Source organism: Protopterus annectens, chromosome 1.part0 (assembly GCF_019279795.1).
Source record: "Protopterus annectens isolate FY-2018-M chromosome 1.part0, PAN1.0, whole genome shotgun sequence".
NCBI classification, from domain to species: Eukaryota; Metazoa; Chordata; order Ceratodontiformes; family Protopteridae; genus Protopterus; species Protopterus annectens.
Genome location: NC_056725.1, coordinates 407,293,023 through 407,316,190, shown reverse-complemented (window position 1 = coordinate 407,316,190; position 23,168 = coordinate 407,293,023). Strand labels below are relative to the sequence as shown.

The 23,168-nt window shown below is 39.2% G+C and overlaps 1 protein-coding gene across 1 annotated transcript in view; it reads left to right on the top strand.

The window, feature by feature from the left end:
• Nucleotides 1-14,342, top strand: part of PEX6 (peroxisomal biogenesis factor 6) — a 737,640-nt gene extending 723,298 nt beyond the window's left edge. Inside the window, exon 17 of the mRNA XM_044060276.1 lies at nt 13,096-14,342. Within this exon, the coding sequence (XP_043916211.1) occupies nt 13,096-13,232 (137 nt within the window). The 3' untranslated portion in view covers nt 13,233-14,342. The remainder of the gene's footprint in view (nt 1-13,095) is intronic.
• The last annotated feature ends 8,826 nt before the right edge of the window (nt 14,343-23,168 follow it).

Sequence of the window (23,168 nt, the reverse complement as noted above, 5' to 3'; positions counted from 1 at the left end):
AGTCAGGATCAAGTCTTGGACCTTGGGCATTGGAGACAAAGACCTGAACCATTATGCTAACGCTAACTGGTCTTTCTAGCACTAGCTCTAGCACCTCAGGAAGAAGAGGAAATACAAGTTAAGAATGAGAGCACATCATAATGGTATTGGAAATTATGATAGACTTGAGGGGGGCAAACTTTATGTAAAACCGTGGGGTAAACCAGTTAAAAATCAAATGGTTTGGTGAAGAATTTAACTCTGTTCTTAAGACCAGGTTGAGTCATTCACAACCCAGTGTAACATGAAGTGGGACAGGTGATTATTACCCAGTCTCCTCTTTGAGAGTAGAGCTCCAAAAATCCAGTATGGTCACAGGGTGAAGGGCCTTTTGACTTGGTTCATGATGAGTAGGAGTTTGATTCTGATTCCCAAACAATTGGTATTATCCAATAATTTCATCTTGTTTGATGGGGAAAACTACAAGCAGACGAACAGGGTTGCGACGGGTGCCAGATGTGCACCTATCTATGCTAACCTGGTGTTTATTAAGACACTGTTGATAAATACATATTGGGATGAAAATGCATTTCACCCTTTGACATGGAAGGTCTTATGAACTTTTAGAGGGTAGAATCCTTTTGCCATCTCCACCTTGCATCTTTTTACTTTAATAGTTAATTCTGCCATTCTGACTGGTCCTTGTGTTCCTGAACCTACATGTTGCTCCACCACTTGGGAAGACTCTTGGTAAACATATCCCGAAACTCCTGTTGGAAGAATGAGAACAGCAACATGTGTTTAATTCTGCCTATATGTCAAAGACCATGACATACTTAAGGTACCTGGATGACATACTGATTTTGTGGAAGGGCTCAAAACAAGAGTTGGAAGATTTTATTGGTTATTTGAGTAACACGACCACTTTTCTAAAATTTACAAGTCACGTGGACAGAGATAGGATTGAATTTTTGGATATTCTTTGTACAAAGAGAATGGCCATATACATTTGAACATTTACCGTAAAAAAAAAAAAAATAAAACATACAGCAACTCTTTTTTACATTATGAGAGTTTCCACCCTCAGTTTCAAAAGAAAAATGTGGCGAAGAGTCAAATGATTCGATTGTCAAGGCTTATTAGTCAGGATGATTGTTTTAAATTTGAACTGCTGAAGCTTATTGACATGTTCACAAATAGAGGGTATCCAATGGATTTACTGAGTAAGTTAGGTAAGGATGTCGAAATGAGAAGAAGCAGTAATTTTAGACCTATTCTCTTGGATTCAAGAGGAAGTGTTGGTTCATCTAATACCATTGAGATTAATGTGCTTACTACTAACAACTCTATGGCAATGGTGCTGGAGTATAATGATTCAGGTATGAAAATTAAGAACATTATCCAGACAGTATGGGACAGTGTATTAATAGTAGGGGTTACAACCTGAAAGAGGTGTAGGGACAAATAATAGTAACATCTCATGGATGGGTAAGTTAAATACATGCAGTATTTGCAAGTTTGTTAATGATGGACTTTATGTACTCATAGACAGTTACAAAAGAAAACTAAACTGCCCAGGGTACTGTAATTGCAATACTGACATGGTAGTATATGTAGCCACTTATCATGTCCGGCATTTTACGTAGGAATGACCACACGTAAATTAAGGCTACGTATTTTGGAACACAACAGAGACATAAAAAACAAGAAGCCTGCAAGTGCTTTATTTAACCACAGTAAAAAGTGTGGCAATTACAAAAAGTTTATATTTTTTGTCATTGACAGGGTGCCCAAAAACAACATGGGAGGTGATGTTAAAACCTTACTAGAGATAAGAGAATGTCTATGGCAGTTGTGCCTGGATGCAACAAAAACACCAGGCATTAATGAAAACATTTCTATTGCAAGTGTTTTGAAACACAAATCCCAGTTTATTTAACAGATGATTATATGTTTATCTGTCTTTTAACTTTCCTTGGACAAAGTATTCACCAAAGGGGTTTACATGAAACAGTTTATTACAACTATTTTTTCTGTTTTAAGATGTGGTTTTATCATAGTATTTCTTGTGCTGTTTTTTTTTTCCCTTTGCAGCAGGGGCTGGGTTAAATGGTTAATTGGATAATTGATTTTAATAGGTGTTTTTTATATTGGCTGATTGCCTGTTTAGGACTATAAAAGTCCTGATTTTTTTGAGTGCAACTGACTCTGAAGAAGCCCAATGTTATGGATGAAAGCGCTAAGTCAGTGATTCTACATTTACAATGAAGCTGTGGTTTTATCAAGTCATGGATCTTTTTATTCTTCCTGATTCCCAAACAAGTCTGCTGTGGAATTTGTGCTGAGTTTCAGGACTATTCTGTAAGGACCTGAAGTGGTTGGGGTAGGAGCACTTAGTACAAGTACAATGGTAGCAAAAGGTTTGGAATGAAAAGACAGAGTGCCTGTTAATATACTGTCGGACAAAACATGCCTATTCCCATTAGGCAGGATAAGCTACAGGCAGCTTGGAATGGGCGTTTTCCTATTGTGAGGAAGGCAAGCAATGTTAATCATGTGGTAGATTTGCCAGGCAGGAGACAAACACAAAGTTTACATCATTAACAAGGTGAAGTCCTACTGTTATAGAGAGACCTTTGATACTTGGTATCTGCAGTGAGTTACAGAAAGAACCAAAGGGTATCTTGAGGTAGTTTGTCTCAATCATGCTTGGTCTGACACTTTCAGTTGACGAGGTAGTACTGTCATAGATGTTGCTCACTATCTAGGTTCAACTACACCATGCAGTAGTACAGGAGTTTCGGGATATGTTTACCAAGAGTCTTCCCAAGTGGTGGAGCAACATGTAGGTTCAGGAACACAAGGACCAGTCAGAATGGCAGAATTAACTATTAAGGTAAAAAGATGCAAGGTAGAAATGGCAAAAGGATTCTACCCTCTAAAAGTTCATAAGACCTTCCATGTCAAAGGGTGAAATGCATTTTCATCCCAATATATATTTATCAACAGTGTCTTAATAAAACCTGTTTGTGGTTTAAAAAAAGGGGAGAAATGTTGAGTTAAATAAGTGATGTGACTGTTCTTTTCAGCAAATAGGCAGCAAAGGTATAAAATATTGAGACAGTGATTAAAACATATAAACTGTATGTATATGTACTAGAGTGAAACTCCTTGGATAGAAATATTACTTCCTGTCAGAAGCTGCAATACATTATTTGGAATACAACTCTGTGTCACATGAGCAGCTTTTGTTTAAGAAAGGAATGGAGAGAAATATGTTTAGAATTTGAAACTGCTAACCTGCTGGAAATGCTCAGCCAGGGCTACTGTTTTTTCTTCATTTGGACTATTGGCTTAGTAAACTTCAAACAAGCCTAGAAGTAGTAGTAAAACATGTTCTTCCCCATCACTGTTGCAATATTCCTTACAGTAGGGATCACCTGTCTAGGGCAGCCCGACATCTGGCCAGTATACCAAAGACTTAGGTTGTAATTGGGATGTCGTACGTAACAAATATGTTCCCCATGCATGGCATATGGCAAAAAGGTGACATATGTACGTACCTTCCTCAGAACTTCATTACCGCCATCTCTGATTGACAGTCTGAACTCTGTTTCATCTTCTGGTTGCCAAACCGTATTTCAAATAAGTGCCTCTTTGAGGGTTTTCTTCTTATCTTATTTTACTAATGGTTATCTTTTTCCTGGCATCCAGAATTGGGAAATGCCAGTGTGGGAGACAGATTCCCCATAAGGACCCTCACAAGTGGGGTTTATTTTGCCTTGGTGCTTCTCACAACCATACATCTTGTCCTATTTGTCAGGCATTTGTCCTGTAAGCCTTGCATAGTTATATCTTCTCTTTAGCTATTTACCTGGAAAATCACTGTCTTAAATTGTTGGCTCAGGTTACTGTGACGGAATTGTCCCAGCCTGAGAGTCAGCCATCCGTGAAGAAGGCGGCCAAGAAAGCTCGGTCAGATTCTTCAGCTGTTCCGCCTCCACCAGACGTCTCTTGAGGCTGTTGAAAGCTTGGAGGAGCCCCGTTATTCAGTCAAATTCCTCTGCTATGACCGCTTTGGAGGCTGTCATAGATCCAGCTTCTTTTACATCCCTGGGTGCTCTGCAGACATCCATTTGGGATGCTCAGGAAGAACCGCGGCTGATTATTTCTGAGGGGCTTAGGAGTGTTCCACAGATCCTCATTAGAGAGAAGATTCCCACTACACTACTTGAGTGTTGGCAGGGGTCTGAGCCGACCAAGATATTTAGGGTTGACGTCCCTTTGAAAAAGAAGCAGAAGACTAAGCATTTTTCTCCTTCTAAGGATCTTCAGTGTGAATGGCAGGATTTCACACAGGATTTGTTTAATGCCCTTATGGCTTTGAAGCCTCCTCAGGGGTCGCTGTCCTTGCTCCCCCTTGGTCTTCTATTCTTCTTAAGAGGTCTAGGGAGCAGTTTCATTTGATGAGGAAGTGGATTCTGATGAGGAACCCTTGGCCTATTCCTCCCAGATTCCCTATCCCTTGGATTATGGTTTTGAGGAGATTTCCTTTGGGAATACAGTTTCCCGTATGCTACAGCCAAGTGAGACTGTACGCAGGATTCGTATGTCCAAAAGAGGTATTATGAACTTCTTCAAATGCAGTCTTTTAATCCCTCTGCTGTTCCTCCTGTTCTTGATGCCTTGTTGGATACTTTTTCTGCAGCTTCTCAGACTCCTGACTCCCAGCCCTCTGTTCCTAAAAACCTGATAGGTTGTATAAGATGCCTAATGATTGTAAATGTCTTTACAAGTATCCTTCTGCTGACCCTTTGTGTAATTTTTGTTTCTTCTGTTAAGCCTTCAAAGCTTTTACCTTCTGCAAAGCTGCTGCCATCTGACAAGGACAGCAGAACCATAGAGAGATTGCTTAAGTAAGTGTATACTACTGATTCTCTGGCTTTTAGGGCTGTGAATTACCAGACCCACATGGCCAGGTATATTTTGACCCTTCACTCTCAGGCTTTTCAGGTTATTTCAGACCTTTCTGACTCAGTGGGGAAGACTTTTGCTCTTACTTTGTTAGAGTCCTCTTCTCAGGTAGCTCACCATTCTGTTAAATGTAACTGTGATGCAGCTGATGCCTGTAGAGCTGCAGCCTTTGGCTATGGGTTGAGGAGGTATTCCTGGCTTCGCCTTCAGCATTTGCCTGATGATATTAAAGCCAAGGTGACGGATGCTCCCCTTTATAATAAAAATCTGTTTAGTTGTGCATCTGCTCAGCTTTTTAAATCTCTTTTTAGGAAAAGGATAGGGAGGATAGGGCTATACAAGAATTAAAACATATTTTTGTTTCCAAATTTCAAATGAATTACCCTACTAAATATGCCTTTGTCTGCAGAAAGCAGGCTTGCCTTCCTTCCAAAGGTAAAAAGGGTGGTAGAAGGGCTCTTCCTGCCAAGTCTACTCAAATTCCTACAGTTCAGAAGCCTCTTTTTCCAGACAAGCCAGGTTTTGTCCATCTTCTTCCCTCCCTCCTCAATCAAGTTCTTCTGTCTCTTCATTTTTCCCTGTCCATTCCAAATTGGTTAAGAATCACTCAGGATTCTTGGGTTCTATCCATTATTCGTCAGGGATATTACATGATTTGTCAACCCCCCCCCCCCTTTTGGGGATTCATCAACCTCCTCAGGAACAGCTGCCCTTTATGCTGGATGTTCTATGGCGCCTTTTGTCTCAAGGAACAATCCAAGCAATTTTGGCTCCACCAAAGGGGAGGGGATTTTATTCCAGAATGCTTCTGGTTCTCAGGGAAGAAGGTACCAGAAGACCCATTCTAGGTCTCTTCCAGCTCAACACCTATTTTGAAGGTTCGTTTCTTTTGGATGTTATCCCTTCAAACTTTGTTTCCTCTTCTTCCTCAGTATCAAAGAGATGAGAGCTCTTCTGCTGGCCCTTCAGGCCTTTCATTCTCTTTTCATTCCAGGGACCCTCAAAATCCTCACAAGCAAGGGGAGACAAGGTCTTACCTCTTGTGCAGAATAGCTGTTCAGGTTTGTGATCTAGCTGTCGAGTATCAGATGACTCTTCAGGATGTTTATATCCCTTCAGATCAGAACATTGTGGCAGACTGTCTGACCAGGTCCATAACACAAACTCACGAGTGGATGCTTCACAGAGATGTGTTTCTGGACATTGTCTACTAGTGGGGTACTATTCAGGTAGACCTTTTTGCCTCCCCTCTGAACAGACAGCTTCCTGTCTTTTGCACCAGTGTCCCATGTCCTCTGGCTTGGAAGGTAGACACCCTATCTTTTTCCTGAAAGGGGGTGTCTATGCCTTTCCTCCCCTTCTCATACCGAAGGTCCTGTTCAGGGTAGAACAGGATGCTCCCAAAATCTTGTTGGATGCTCCCTTTTGGCCAGACAGCATTGGCTCCCTCTTCTTCTGCAATTAGCCAAGGGCAGTCATCACAAGTTTCCTCATAGGGTGGACCTACTCACACAAGATAGAGAATTATCCATCCCCACTTGTCCACTTTTCAGCTGACACTGAGGACGTGTTTTGGGTTCTGCAGGAGACCAAGAAATCCACTACCATGAAATCTTTTTTTTTTATCCAAATAGAATAAAATTTCTGTTTGGTGTCTTATTCGTAACCTGGATCCACTTTCTATGGAAGTTTCCTTGGTTCTCTCTTATTTATGTGACTTACTTATTGCTGGGCTGGCATACTCTTCTGTTACAGCCCACCTGCCAGCCATTTCTGCTCATCTGCCTTTGACTCCTCCTTTGGCTTCTAGATTTGAGGTGAAATAATTGCTTAAAGGTGTCCTTCATATTAGTTCTCACAGGAAGCCTATTCTTCCTTCCTAGGACCTTAATTTTCGACTTGAAAAATTGACTCAGGTTCCTTTTGAGCCTGCTGCTTCAGCTTCCTTAACATCATTGTTCTTGGAAGACTGTTCTTTTGACCCTTTCTTCAACAAATGGGTGTCTGAGCTGTGGGCCCTTATGGCTGTTCCTCCTCTTTTTTTTTCCCCCATAAGGACAAGGTGTCTCTTCATATTAATCTTTTATCTTGTAATCAGTTTATTCATTTGCCTTTTTTCCCCTTCTCAACAGTCTGCTAGTGAGAAGGTTCTTCACACCTTTAATTTGCATTGACAGCTCAGATATTATTTGGATAAAACTAAACAATTCATAAATCTGAGCAGCTTTTTGTTTCCTTTCCTCCTAGGTCTTTAGGAGTGGCTGTTTCTAAGCAAACTATTTCTTCCTGGATAAGACGTATATTTTACCAGAGCTGTGGCTTCTTCTGGTGTTTTTATTTTCAAATGATTGGATACTAACTCCGTTCTTGTGGCAGCTACTTGGACTTGTGAGCATACTTTTACCAAGCACTATATGTTGGTTGTAGTTTCCAAGGCTAGAGAAGGTTTGCCAGTGCTGTCCAGCATGACTTTATTGAGGACTGTGCTGGACCTTTCTCCTCCCATCTTTCCTCCTGAGCTTTTGTACTTTCCCTACTGTAAGGAATACTGCAACAGTGATATGGAAGGACATAGTACAGTTGTGTAAAATCTTACTGTAACAGTAGATGTCCTCTTTACTGTTGCAGTATTCACTCCCTTCCTCTTCCCCCCAGTTTCTTTCTTTCTTCTGATTGCACATGTTCCTCATTTCTCCTTGGACTGGTGTTCCTCCTGGGGCTTTTCATTTATGAGGAAGGCATGGCCGAATGTAACCTTTATTCTCTACGCCATGCATGGTGTGCATACGTGTGACTTACAATGTCCTTATTACAACCCAAAACTTTGGTATACTGGCTGGATGTTGGGCTGCCTTTAGGCGGGGTATCCCTGCCTTAAGGAATATTGCAACAATGAAAAGAAGGACATCTACTGTTATGGTAAGATTTTACACAACTGTACTATCTTTATGTGGAGAGCAGAAGAAAGAAAATGCCAGATGCTTTTTCCTATATTTTTCTTTTGCATAACTTACAACTATTGAATGATTACAGAAAATCAGAGGTAGTTGTGCTTCCCTTAACCATCTGAGTAGTCTAAATTTATTTTCACTTGTTCCCATCTTGTAGAAATCCCTATGTGGAGATCCCTGTTTTTCCTTTCAGGCTATAAGATGCCCACATTTTACAATTTATATATTTATTTATTTATGTCCTGTTTGTTGACCAGGTACGTGGATGGAAACTACCATTTCCACTGTCCCTTTAGCACACATCCATATGCAGGTGCTCCAGTAAACAGTGTATTTATCTGTGGCTACAGAATCATCACTGTTAGAGTTTCTCCTTCATACTTTGTCAATGTTCCCTGGACAGATGAGCGTATAGTACTGAAATGGAGGAGGTTTTTGCCGTATGTAATACTGCTTCTGGTAGAATGACTTTTGACAGTATAAATTCCTGCTAAGATGGAGAGTCAGGAGTAGGATAGAAACTGGCAGTATAGTGGACTGTTATGGCGTACCGTTGAATCCATGAAATCTATAAGTAATTGTTACTCAAGTCTAATTTTTGATTATAAAATGGCAGCAAAAGCATCTGTGAGACTATATAAGCTAAAATGTCCCTCTGTAAGCAATCCGTAAAGCTCATAAAGCCTCTAAAATCACTGCAGATTGTTTTGGACAGAAGTGTGAAAGCAAGGTAGTCACTGTGAGGGAGAAATATTCATCTCCATTGTACCAACACCTCAGAGCTGATTAAAACAGCTAATTGGAGAATTTTGCCCCCAAACTTAAGTTTATAATGCTTTTATGTAAGATATGTCATGATAAACAGGATGGCTTTAATATTTTTTGTTGTGAAAAAGAGTTTTATGAATGCATTTTCAGTGTCCTTGCTTCTGCATGTTCATTTTTATTTTTTTGTTTTTTTAGTGGATGACTTTTTCAGTTTTTTTTCTGGTTCATTGTTCAGTGTATTGGATATCAGCAGATATCCCAGATCCTGGAGAGCTTACTTTAGGGCAGCTGTGTGCCAGTGCATATGGCACAGATCCAAGTAGTAGTTATAACTCAGTCTCCAGTAGCCAAAGATAGTCTTGTTGGTATTTTCAGACTCTGGAAAGCCTTGCAAAGTTACTCCACATACTGATGAGATTTAGAGAACTAGATGATGGTGTAGTTTGTAGACAAGCAAGATGGTATAGCTTCCTACCAGATGTGTGCTGAGGTACAGTGGAAGTTCTAGCTTTGCTGGAGTTTTCATTTTTTCTCGCTGATTGTTTTATAATGGTCTGGATTTTGAAGTTAGGTAAACCTCTTGTTCATGCACAAGTGTGGCCCAGCATGTGTGAGAGTTTGAGGTCCTAAACCAAATTAGTTCATTTCCCAAGAGGGTACATAGAAGAACCAAAAAGTCAACCTGCTGCAGTGATCAGCTGGTGATTTTATCTCACTGAGAGATGCTTTTTTTTTTAATACAAATCTGTTAATGTAAAGGTTTGCAATACAAAGTAGCCATATAGTTTTCTGTTTTCCTAAGATATTTCATTTAGCTTAATGAAAAAAAATGTGTGCATGTATAATATGCACATAAGTATGAATATGTAGATAAAAATACATATGTATGTGAAATCTGTATACATTCCTGAAGACACTGGAGGGTATAAATGTATCTCCAAACACCATTATATTGGGTGACTTCAACTACCCGAATATAGACTGGGAACATTACTCAAGCCCAAACTTTCTAGCCCAAAAGTTCCTGGAGTTCATAAATTCAAATGCCATGGAACAACTAGTCACCGTTCCCACAAGAGGAGAAAATATACTAGATCTCATCATCACAAACATGGGGACAAAATGCTCCACACCGGAAGTATATCCCTCATTGGTGAGATCAGATCATAAACTAATCTCATTGGATATCAACATCCCGCCCCCCACCCCAAACAAAAAAGACCACAGTGAAGAACTTCTCTAAAGCAAACTTCACACTACTCAAGACTGGTGTGGTATCCTTCAAGGCCCCGAGCCAGTGGAAACCACAACCCAAGCTGCGGAAGCCCTTACAAATGCCTTCTACGAACACCTCCAGGACTGCATGGATCAGGCAATCCCTAATAAAACCAAGACTCTTTCCACCAAGAGCAAACGTCCAGTCTGGTGGACCCCAGCCATAAACAAACTTTACAATAAGAGAAGAAAGCTGTTACATGATAGAGCAAAATCCATAAAAGAGAAGACACCTTTGATCATTATTAGTAAAAAATACGAGCACTCATAAAATCATCCAAGGCCAACTTTGAGAGAAAAATTGCCATAGATTCAAAAGACAATCATAAGGCCTTCTTCAGCTATGTTAGAAACCTGGGTGGAAACTCCCAGATATGCTCAGAATTAGTTCAAAATGATACAAAAATCACTGAACCCACAGATATTGCCAACATACTGGCAGGCAGGTTCAGTGCAAACTTCACCCCCTCTCCTCTCCCCAAAAGGAGAGATAACTATCCCAGCGGAGTGCAGCCTCCCAGACATCTCCAATGCGCAAGTGAAAGCTGCTCTCTCTAAAGCTAAAAACACAGCATCAATGGGACCGGATGGTGTCCCCGGCTGTGTGCTACACGAACTCAATGAGGAACTAAACCCGCACATAAGGCAGCTGTTTAATCTTAGCCTTACCACAGGATACGTGCCCAAGGAGTGGCGTATGGCAACTGTGGTCCCACTCTACAAAGGCGGTGCCTCTACAGACCCTGGTAATTACCACCCCATAAGCTTAACAAGCCTGGTCTGCAAAGCTATGGAGAGGATCATAATGGAACTTATAAACAAAGACATAGTGGACTTGCAGACATTGGACCCGACCCAGTTTGGCTTTGTCAAGGGCAGATCATGCCTTTTGAACTTGGTCAACGTCTTCGAAACAGTCACCAAGGCCATTGATGAGGGAAAGGCAGTCCATACAGCCTACCTTGACCTTGCAAAAGCTTTCGACACAATACCTCACTTGGGTATTATAGAGAAACTTACCAGCTTAAATGTAAACCCATATGTCACAAGATGGGTTGCAAACTGGCTGAAGGACAGAACCCACAGGGTTAGAGTAGCTGGCGCCATGTCAGACTCCAAGCCGGTCACAAGTGGTGTCCCACAGGGCTCAATCCTTGGCCCCCTGTTGTTCGGCATCTACTTCTCAGAAGTACAGGCTAACATAGGGGGACTATGGCTGACAAAGTTTGCAGATGACTGCAAACTGGGAGCCATAGTGGAAAGTACATCGGACACAGATATCCTTCAGAGGGGTCTCACGGAAACTGATAGCTGGTGCCAGAGCCATGGCCTGAAGTTAAATGCCAAAAAAATGTATAGTCATACCCTTCGGGAAAAACAAGGTAACCCCAAGCTACCATATAGGTGGCAATCCACTAAGCACAGAAGAGGTTATCAGGGACCTGGGGACCCAGGTTGACAGTGGCCTTTCTTTTGACACTCACATTGCTAAAGTGGTTAGAAAAACCTTCTACATTGCCCACCTGATCATGAAGGGATTCACATCCAGATCAACTGAGGTCATTGTTCCCCTGTACTCTTCACTTATCAGACCAATGATCGAGTACAATGCCCCATTCGGGATGTATCTCACCCGACACCTGCAGCAATTGGAGAGACCCCAAAAGTTCCTCACCAAAAGGATAAAGGGACTCCAAAATCTGTCATATGCTGCCAGACTGAAGAAACTTCAGCTCTATTCAGTCGCATACCGCCTGCTCAGAGGTGACCTGTGCCTGACATACAAGGCCATGTCCAACCCGGAATTAATGGACATGCTCCACCTCAAAAAATCCAAATCTACCAGATCCACTAGAGAAAGCGACTTAAACCTTAGCACGGATATAAATAGGACATGCTGGAGGGATAGATTTGTCACCCAGAGACTCCCTGTGTTGTGGAATAAAATCCCGGTCCATGTGAGGCAGAGCGCCTCGCTGGCTCTGTTCAAGAGAAATCTTGACCGGTGGATGGGAGATCATAGGTTTACCATCATCTCTGTGTCACTGCTGGACAGAGGCACAACAAACTAATGGGCACAGTATTTTTTAACATAAGGGGTGGCGTAAGCCACAAAAACTCTGGGCTAGGCTTATAAATGCCTTAGGGCAGATAGCCTAGTATAAACCTATGAACCTATATGTGTACGTTCATGTTTATAAAGTGGATCTTAAGAACAGTGTACCTTCCTCTTATTCAGATGGTATTTTCAAGATAGGTAGCTCATCAATGCTGTCTTTCCTGTTACCTAATACCTGTAGTCTTTCATTTCTGATTTCTAATAGTGAACCCATTTTTGTCATAGTCTGTGATAGTTATCTAGAAAAGTGCTGTTCGTTTTATGAAGTGCAGCTTATAATACTATGATAAGTCATCCTTGGCTTGCAAAAGTGACTTTTGAACTGCTGCACTTGTTTCACAAAAGTAGCTTGTTGAAGAATATTTTTAGTATTTTTTTTTTGTTTAATTATTCATGTTTGTCCTTTGACAGCATTAATGTGGACAGGGTAGTGGCCTGTTTTCAGGGAAGACACAAGGTTGTATTGGTGCTTCTAGGGGAATTGGCCAAGGCACTGAAGGGCTTGTCTTACTCTCCCCAGTAGGTGCAAAGGGATCTTTTATATCTGCCTGAGCAACCACCAACTTAGGCAGCTGGGACTTCAGTTTAGCATGTTATGTAAAGGACGACACATTCAGGAGTGCAGCACACCCCCCCCCCCCAAATGCTACACTACAGTGTCAACAATCCAGTTCTCTGGAGTGGGAACAGAACTCACAGCCTTCTGGTCACCTGGCACCAAAAGCAAGTGTAATCTATTCTTCTTTTAAATATTTTGAATTGTTTTTGCTCTGCATATCCTTTCTGTAATTCTGCCTTATTTCTGCTGTTTCTAGTTTGCTTGACTCAATGTTGTACTGGACTATTATTTAGCAGTAGCAGCAATGGATGACAACAGCTACCCCCTGTGGGGGAAATGTCTACTGTTGTGTAATTTTCAGTGTGATACTGATTCTGACAGCTTGCAGTTCTTTTAGTTCTAGAAGAGTAAAAGTAAATCTCAAAAGAGTGTAGTTTTATGAAAGTTAACTAATGTTTGTTGTCTTCCAGGTCTGGATACAGAAGAGTCAGAGCTAATATTGACAACTGATGATTTTCTACAAGCTGCAGAAAAGCTTCAACCTTCCGTCTCAGAGCAAGAGCTTCTGAATTATAGAGTCCTTAAACAGAAATTTTCTTCTAGGTGACATGGTCTTGGTTTCGTGACAGTGTTACCTGCTGTGCATCATCCATCCATCGAGCTGGAGTTCTGTGCTGTGCATACCACATTCATGGGGTAATATCCTTGACCCTCTAGCACTTGCCTGGCTAACTGAATGGCACTACTGCAGAACAGAGTATATACAACTGACGGTATCCTGTAGAGAAGTGTTAAAGGTTCTTTACAAGGTGGCAGAACTCCTAAAAGTTGTTCTTTTTTTTTTTCTTTTACAGTGTAATACACCTGTCTGTTGCACAGTCTCTGCATCTGAACTTGATTTTATCACTTTGTATATTGTAGTTGACTTGAGTGGACATCCTTTATCCTGTTGTAGAACAAGTCATTTTCCTAGAAGGACAAATAGTCGTAGTTGAATTGTATCCTTTTAAGATAAAGAAAACAGTGGTGACTCTTCTTGCTTGACAAGTACTAACATTTTTTATTTAAACATGCCTTCTAGATTATCTGACGTCTAGCAACAGTGGAATTTACTGAAGAAACAGCTAATCTTAAATTTCCATTATGCAGTCATTTTGCAACCTCCTTTAAGGATGGGTGGGTGAAATTAATATGTATAATATATTTTATTTTGATAACCAAATCCTTGTCAAATTTTTCACTAGTGTCACATTGTAATGGGTATCATTTTCAGTTTCAAGAAGTGAGGTTGCTAGTCTAAACTATGCTAGAAATGCACAGAAACCTGTTTTTTTTCCTCTCTACAAAATATCAGGCAAAAGGAAGTGATATATATTCTCTCAGTTGGGTAGATCAGTCTAGAGTGATTAACTTACAATTCTTTTGTTAATCTTGTTTCTTGAGCAGTAGTATATGAGGTCATGTGAAGCACTGTGATAATAAGAGGATTGGGAAAATACCTTAGAGGTGCTCTTAATGAATGCATTTCTGAAGAATCCAGTGAAGGAGAATTCCCATAATATTAACCACTTTTGATACAGCGATCTTCTGTGATAATAATGAAGTGTTGCTTCACTGTCCATGGTCATTTTGTCTAAAACGAGATGCAAATGTCTGTATCCTTAATAACAGGTGTGGATGTAATGTGTGACGACCAAATAATGCTCACAAATATTAATGGCGTGGTGATGAATTATTTATGCAGTTTCTTTTTAATTGGGTTTCATTTTGTTGCTTGCATTTATTAGCCATGCAACTCTTGTTTGAGTCATTGTATTTCGGGCCTGTTCAAATGCTGTACAAAGATACAGGCATCTCCTTCCTTTAGTGGTCTAAAGTGAGTGTTAGGAAAACAACCAGCCAAGAGAAGTTTTGTCCATGTAAAGCTTTAGCATCACACAAGTACTGTATATCTCATTCCATGTTTTTATTTTTTTCCCCAGAAAGTATGCAAAGTTTTTTTTTTTTTCTAACCTTCAGTTATATTTTTCATCAACATTATGCAGTTTTATTAGTTTTCAGTTCTTTTTTTCTAACTTGAAATTTCTGTTCAGGTGTTTCAGGAGGTGTCACAGTTTCAGTGAATGTCATGAAAAGATCTTTAGTACTGTGCTAGTCATTAACACATCTATGGCATCCAGCAGTGGCTAATGTCTTCTGTGTAACTTTTCCAGCAGTAAATTGCCATGGGCTGCTTGCAGTTCTGACTTATACCTGCCAGTATCATCAATATGTAGGTGAAAGTGCCTGTGTTCCTCTTTGTATGCTCTCCCACATTGTTTTCAACTACTGTCTCTGATTCTACAGGTCCATGGCAGTCTTCAGAAAAGATGCCCACTTAAATCCCTCTTTAATGAAATGCTGTTTAATGAATTATGCTTGTTATGTAAAATGTTTGTTTTTTTTATATATATACAGTGGTTGCTATACTAGTGTGATTATTTCCACTGATGAGAAATTAATTTATTTGTTGGAGTCAGACTGTGACATCTTTAGTTGTAAGATGCATCTGGATCATGATTTATCTGCTGTTATATACCATGGAAAAGTTACTAAATTTGTAGAGAAACATTAGGATAACACTTTAGATGTAAGTTCCAGCATCTCTTCTAGAGCAGTCCTCAGTCCTTCTAGATTCTGTCACCTCTTTGCACAGAAGAAAAAAAATAATTTACTTAAGAATTGAACTAGGGACCATCTGTAATGTTAGTCATACTCTTATAAATGTGACGGAGCATCATCACTGAAATTGTTCTTTTAACTCCTCAACACTTGCCTGCGTTCAATGTTTAATACATTTTCCCGTAGTCATGACAAAGCTAATTCATGAGCCAGACAGGTAATGAGGGTACCGTTTGTCTGAGGGGCAGTGCTCTGAAGCCATTTATTTGCATTTTTAGTGAATGTAGAATGTGCACTGTAGTGGGATCGTGAAGTTGGTATATATAAGTCATTGGATCCCCTCCAGCGAGGATGCAGGTGGGCATGCCCCTGGAAAAAATAACTTTCCTAGGAGCTCACTGAAAGAGAATATTGGTGAAGTTGTTTGGTGGTATATGTAGTCAGGCAAATCATGAACCCTTTGACTCTGCATACAGAAGCCTCTCAGCAGCTCAATCCTGTGGTGTCAGTAGCTACAACATTGTAAACACTGGTACTTTCTACTAGTAGCTAGACCATGCTCGATTTTTCTCTTTAGTCTACAGATTCCTTTGTCTGTTAACATTCTTAACTACCACAGTTCCTTTGCTGATTTTTTTTTTCAGCTACATTTATTTATTTTACTTAGCCTCTATTGACCAGGTTAGTCCATTAGGCTAATGACCTCTTTTCAAAGGAGACCTAAGGTGGGATTTGTACAACTAGGGAAAATTTGGCCATGGCATCACGGAACTTCTCCAGCACTTTTCAGTAGGTGCCATTGAATCTTTTACACCCCACTGAATTACCACCTACTCAAGCAAGACTGGACCTTGGTTTATCATCTCATCAGAAGTGTAGCAGCCCCCCCCCCCCCCATGCTGTACTACAGTTTCAGCAGTATGATCACCTGGAGTAGAATTCCACAGTCTTCTGGTCTTGCAGCACCAAAGGTAAGTATGTGCTACCTGTTGCACCAGTTTCACTAATTGTAAAATATATATTTTAATGTGTAGCAAAAAAATCCACAATACAAACAGCTGGTCCACCAAGTAGTCTAAACGTGCAAGAAAAAATTCCACTATTTAACTAACAAAGAACCAAATTAAATAATTTGCAAAGTCAATGCATATCTCAAGTACAATAATTTTAATTTAACAAAAATAGCAAAGTTCAGCTTACAGTAGGTACTTGATAATTTGATGCAACTTCTCCATGATGCTTGATTTTTTTTTCTTGAATCTGGGTGAGAATTTATGTACATTTAAATATTTGGTATTATGGGGAAGATCTTGTTCAGAAAATCTCTTGCACATTAGTAGACTGCTCTTATGCAGAACTTTACTAAAGCCAGTAGTGATATCAGCAATGATGAATTATCTTTATTTGTAAAGTCCGTCCCAGCATTTGAGATGCACTGTTGCCAGGACAAATCATTTGCTCATAGCAATGTTTGTGTCAAGAGTTATAGAATAAGTGCAAAAAGAGTTTCCTTGTATGTGCGAATTTAATGAAAAAGCCTTTCAGTATGATTTGCTTGTAATATACTAGACAGCTTACTGCTGCACAGTGCATACAGTGAAGAGGACCTGTGGTTGGATGGTATCTTAAGATCTTTGAGCATGGAAACTAAGTCAGGCATTTTGTTTTTGATTCCCTTCGGGATATGTTTCATGTGCTTCTGTATTGGAGTCTAGTTGTGCACACAGTAGTTAGAGGACGTGTGATGCAGATTGTATGCATTTATGATCCAACATGTTTTGAGGATCACTGCTGTCTGTTTTCAGAGTTTTGAACATGTGGTTTAGTGAATTTGCCAGCTTTGTAAGGGCTTATTTCATGTTTTATATTTCACAGGGGGACCCAATCATACCCTCCTTGCTTATTTCTTTTGTTATCATCATTCGAAGAAAATGGAAGTGGGAAACTATTTTCTGGACTTTATGGACCACTGTGCATTATGGTTGAGCTTTGTAACACATGGGACTCATATTTCCCATGCCAGCAGACTTTATAAATTTAATGCCACTTGGACCTTGACTGCTGGTTTGCTGACTGTTTGTGAATTTTGGATAGAACACTGTACCCTGTAGGACATCAGATATGGATACTGGCATTGCTGGTTTTTATGTGCATTTTTATAGACAGCTTTGGCAAGTTTTTCAGCAGACCTACTTTGCATTTTTGGTTAGTTTACGTGCTTACATAGCATGTCGCTTTTATGCACAGATCTTGTTGCATATAAAGCAGGTGGTGTGGTATCTTCAGATCATGGTATAACGTAGAAGAGTAGTGGCATTGCCATACTTGGGTAAGCTTGTTCTCTGCCAAGAGGATACCATTGATAGGTTATTCTCATCCTCTGGAGATTTAGTCAGAGATAAGGTTGGTATTCAACAGTTTGTACACAGTTTTCTTCAAGATTTCTGTGGTAGGTAACAAGGCTGTTCGGTTGTGTGTTCTGTTTACTCTGTCTAGTGGAATATGAGTGCAAACTTGGGGAACTGATTATTCTGGTTAAATTTGGTCATGTGTTATCCCTTGTAAATTATCTTAGTGTCCCAAGTATTGGTTGGTCTCCCTTATGCATTTTTCAGGTCTGTCGCTCTAGATCTGAAGATTTTTCTGGTTAAACTTTTCAGTGAGTGCTTGTGTCAGGGTATTGCTCATCCAGATCTGCTACAGATTGCTATCAAATTTATTTGAAAAAAGGGAGACAAACACTTGTTGACTAGTGGCTCCCCATTGAATTATTCACTATGGATTGCAAATTATTTTGCAAGGTTTTACAGCTTTGTCTCTGTTCCAAAATGGGGACATTAGTTGGCTACAGTTTTTGTGGTATTTTTGGATGGCCTGTTCAGGAGTTATTAGTCTGCTTTAGAGAAATGGAATCTGATGATTTATTGTCCTCTTTGGGGATGTTGCTCTTCTCCTGTGATATATCAAAATCCTTTGATAATGTCAGTCATTCACAGTTGTTTTATATTTTGCATTTGTGTGGTTTAGTCCTCCTTTTTGACATTGTATTCCAACACAGTTTTGACTGCAGTTGTTAGTGGATGAGTGGGCACAAAACTGTTGATGCAGAATATGATCCATCAAAGTTGTCACCTTTTTACATTTGTTATGCTTGCTACTGTTTGTATAGTGCTAGCTGAAATTCATCTTTGTCAGACTTTCCTATTTTGCTGAGGAGTTACTTTTCCTCCATTTTGGGCAAATGCAAATGATTTGAAAATATTGGCTGAGAACTGCACAGTCCTGTCTGTCATCTACTTATGTTTACAAGTATGTTTTATCACAGATAGGCCTACATGTTAATTTTGGTAAATGGTTTGGCTATGGCTTTTCAGGAACTCTGGACAGCATTTTTTTTTTAATACTCAAGCCACTTGTTTTGGGAGTCCCCTTTGAAACAACCTATTTTTGATGAAAGGTGGGATGCCTTATATGCTGTAACTGGTCAGAAGCTGGCTTTCTGGAAAACATTTTTTTTCTTTTTTTAAGAGGGTATGCGTAATCAGTGGGTGTTTACTTAGCATTCTCATTTACAGACTGATTCTACTTCCTTTCTGAATGCAGGAAGATTACTGTGTTCTAGGGATCCTAGTTAAATCTAGTTAGGCAATTCATTTTATACCGAAGTCATGGCAAGAGGTGGTGCTTACTCCACCATGGAGTATTTCCTCATTCTGTCTTTCTGTATTGTATCCTAAGTTATTATGGGATTTGCCCATGACCTCCTTGGGTATGATGTTATATATGGTCATCCTAAATTTTGGAATACTTGCCGTAGTCACAGGAGAACAGTGACTAAAGCAATCGAGAGAAATGCAAACAAAATTGTTGTTTTGGAGAATCTCTTTGGGATCCTTGCCATCTTCATGCAGTTATGCTCTTCTGCCCATCTTTTTACATTTGATGGATTGCTATCAGAATAGTGCCCAGTGACAGAGGGTTGGTTTACATGAGAGGCAGCATTGTTATGACACTTTTTTGAAGTGGTCTGACTTTCTGTGCCAGTGTTCTTTACAGAAACTGATATTTAAGACAGAGCTACACATACTAGGCTTTTGCAGGACAGATTGTGTTCAAAACAAGGTTGCCTAAAACTCACAGACATTTTTTTCTTTCTTGTTCATGCATACAAGGGTTGTTCATACATACATACAAGGGTTTTGGAAAGCTCTTCAATTGAGTTTCATTTACCTTTTCTTTTACCCTGTATTAGTTTCTGTATTATTGTTCGGAGAGTATGGTGCTTTTCGGAATCTTGGTGTCCGTTCTATGGATTTTGTGTTAATGTCTGCAATGTGTTTTTATTTGGAAGGCCAGGTGCCTTGAGCAACCAGATGATAAATGTTCTTTGGTAGGAAATACTTGTCCCTGTGGTTGTGACTGTGCAAAAACAAAACTTTGGGGGGATGGTTGAATACAATTATACAAGTCCCTTTCCACCATGTTGATTTCTGTTTTGTGTTGTGTCCGGTATAGTACAACTCCAAGAAGTGCAAAATTGCAGTAAAGTTTTAATCTGAGTTGCAGTAGGAAGGGAAAGTTAAGAATAATATGCAAAGAAAACACCTGTTTAAATAAATCTGTAGTGTAAGATCACTCTGATTGAACAACCAAAGAATAAGATCAGACTCTGGACACACCACAGCCTAACCGGTATTTTCTAATTCAAATTTTAAACAGAATTAATACATCCATAATAGAATGAAAAGTTATGATTACTGTCAGTAACCTAAGCTAACTATGAAGACTGTTTTAAAACTATCCGTAATCAGTAGCACTCTACAAAAGGCACCAAGCAGAAAGAAGATGTGGATCTGGTCCCATACACAAAATGAAGTTTGCAGCAAATTTAAATCATAATATGATGATAGCCATATAAACATTGGATATGATGAAGAGACTATAAGGAGAAAATATCTAGATAAGGGAAGATTAATGTAGTAGTCTGTCTCTACAGATAGAAATGGTATGTTTCTCCTTTAAGATCATGCAGTGGGGAATAAAAACTGAGATATTAAAATGCATGAATGTAATAATAACATGCACACCTAAAATATAAAATGCATATATGTAATAACATGCACACCTAAAATATAAGTATACAGCTCATTGAGGAAATGAAATATAAAAAATACATTATTCCTAACCCTTAAACCTAATCAATCTGATTTTATGAAGAGCAGATCCTTTCAACCAATCTACTTAAGTTCTTGGAAACAATTACTGTTGTTATGGATAAGAGCCAGTCAGTTGCCACGTCCCATCTGGACCAAGTAAGGATCTTAGAAACAATTCCCATTTTATTTTATTTATTTTATTTGCAGTTGGTTTACCAGGATAGTCCATTGGGCCAAGAAGAACCTGTTTTCAATGGAGTCCTGGGGAGAAAAGCTCCAAAACAATCTAGCTTACAGTAGGTTATTAATGATAATTATACAAATGTTAAAGATTCAAGCAAATAATTTCAAATAGTACAGCAAACATTAGAAATAATACAGACTTGTGATGAAACTTACAGATGAAACAGAAAAGGAATATTGCAAAGTAAATACTGAGAAGTCGTTACAAATTAGGAAACATAAACTTAAGAGGTACAGCCTAGTGCATTCTTTGCAAATACCATAGGAATAATAATAATAATGTGTGAGTTAGGGGAAAATAATCAGGAAAATTGCTGGAGTAAACAGGGGAAAGAAGGAAGATGGAAATTGCCAGTGTTGGTTATGTGGGGTGGGAGCAAGAGCATTTCCACTGGGATACTAGATGTGAATGAAGAGATTTTTTGAAAATAAAAAGGTTAGAGGTGGTGCGAATGGACGGTGGTAGGGAGTTATTATTGATATGTTGTCTCACCTAAGCATTAATACCTATGTTACCAGCTTGATAAACAACATGCTCAGCAATAAAATGCGTACAATAAGAGTAGGTAGCAAACCATGTGCACAAAAACATCACTAATGGTGTCACATAGGGATCCATTTAGGGTATTCTTCCTCCTTGACTTTTTCTTCTCTTATGTGGGATCAAATATCAAAGGACTGTTGCTTTCCAAGTTTGCTGATTCCAAAATATGCTCTATTAACTCCTCTGTTGCCACTCAAATCTTCCAAGAAGGGCTTGAACTTGCTAACACCAAGAGCCATAACTAGGGCAGGTGCTGATGGTCTGAGAGTACAGTATTTGCACAGCATTATGAAGCCATAAGGATATCACAGCTTCATAAATGAATACTGATAACGCATTTCCAGTCACTGGTCACAGCTGTAGCAGCAGAACTTCCTAATGAGTGGTTAATTACCTGTAGCAAAATGATTGTTACCTTGTTACATTTGTAGCAAGAAGGTGACAGGCAAAGCACATAGAAAGTTTTACATAGAGTGTGTGTATATATATATATATATATATATATATATTTTTTTTTTTTTTATAGAATATTACTTTGTTGTTGTTTTGCTCATGAAGTTTAAGTTAAGTCGGCACAAGATAACCTACATATGTTTTTCCCAATATCTGGTGTACTAACCGTAGGCTAAAGCTCGGGACCGGAAATGTAGCACAGCGTTATTTGGAAAACAGGATTGTCCAATTGTATACCGTATAAATGGCCTCCACTTAAAAATGGCAATTACTGAACAAAACTAGGAATTCATTGTTTAGCCGATCAATAAGGATGTAATCTCTAGATCCAAGGAAGCCTTATTCCACTTTGGTCTTCCATCATTAATCCTAGGTCTGTACTGAAAAGACGGTTCTTCAATATACTGAAACACACTCCATTGAATCCTACAAATACACTGAAGAAGGCCAGGATCAATATTGGCCGAAACTGGTCTGTTTTTTATAAGCTTGTAATGAAGTCTAAGTAGTTTTCTAATAAACTACTATTTACGACATGGCTCACTTGTTGCTGGCTTTGGTTTCTACTTTTTACATTGCTATAACCAAAACAGATGCACAGTCTGACAACTGTAGTGCAGCAAATACAATGTTCAAAAATGCAAATCTTGAACGTCTTAATGGAGCACTCAAGCCCATTATAGAATACAGTGCCCTTTCAGGGGGTACCTCTCCAAACACAGACCCCCAACTCAAAAGACTCCATTGATTCCTAATTAAAAAAAAAAAAACAGGACTGAGCTCCTTAAATTACTTAAATAGTGTAATAGCCCTTTAAATGTATTATTCCATCTCCTCCTTGTCACCATTGCTTAGCGTTCTGTATTGTAAAAGACTGTATCTTACATTACCACTTTCACTTCAGGAAGACTGGAAAACCTAGGCCTACTTGTTACAAAGATTCAAGTCTTCTTTATAACATGAACAAAACTATTTAAAACCAGCCTTGGTAGATATTCACAAATTCTCCCATAGGGTATGTAATATGTCTGTCCTTAACTGGAAGAACTAATTTATCTATAGGCTTTTTGAATCACTATCTACTATTCTCTGTGTAGTTTGCCTGCCTTATATTAACCTTATGAACATTTGAACCTACTAATTTAAAACTCTAATCAGTCAATGTTTTTAAAAGTTGTGTGCGTGCCCTCGCTTGGGGTTGCTGTTTGTTTACATCACTGCTTAAAACATAAACTTTGTTATTAAAATAGCTGTCAGCAGACACTGTTTCTGAAATCTCCATATGTGCTTTTACTTTGAGGTTTGATGTGTGCATTGAGATTTGCACTTGCACAAGGCTTATTGGTACAAAGTGCATCTCTGCCTGTATGCAAATGCAAATATAGTATGCATCCGTTAATAGCGCTGACTATGGCTAAATGAAAGCCTGTATAGAATCACCCACTAACTTTTGGACTATTTGTAAGTTCAAAAAGTAGATTAAAGG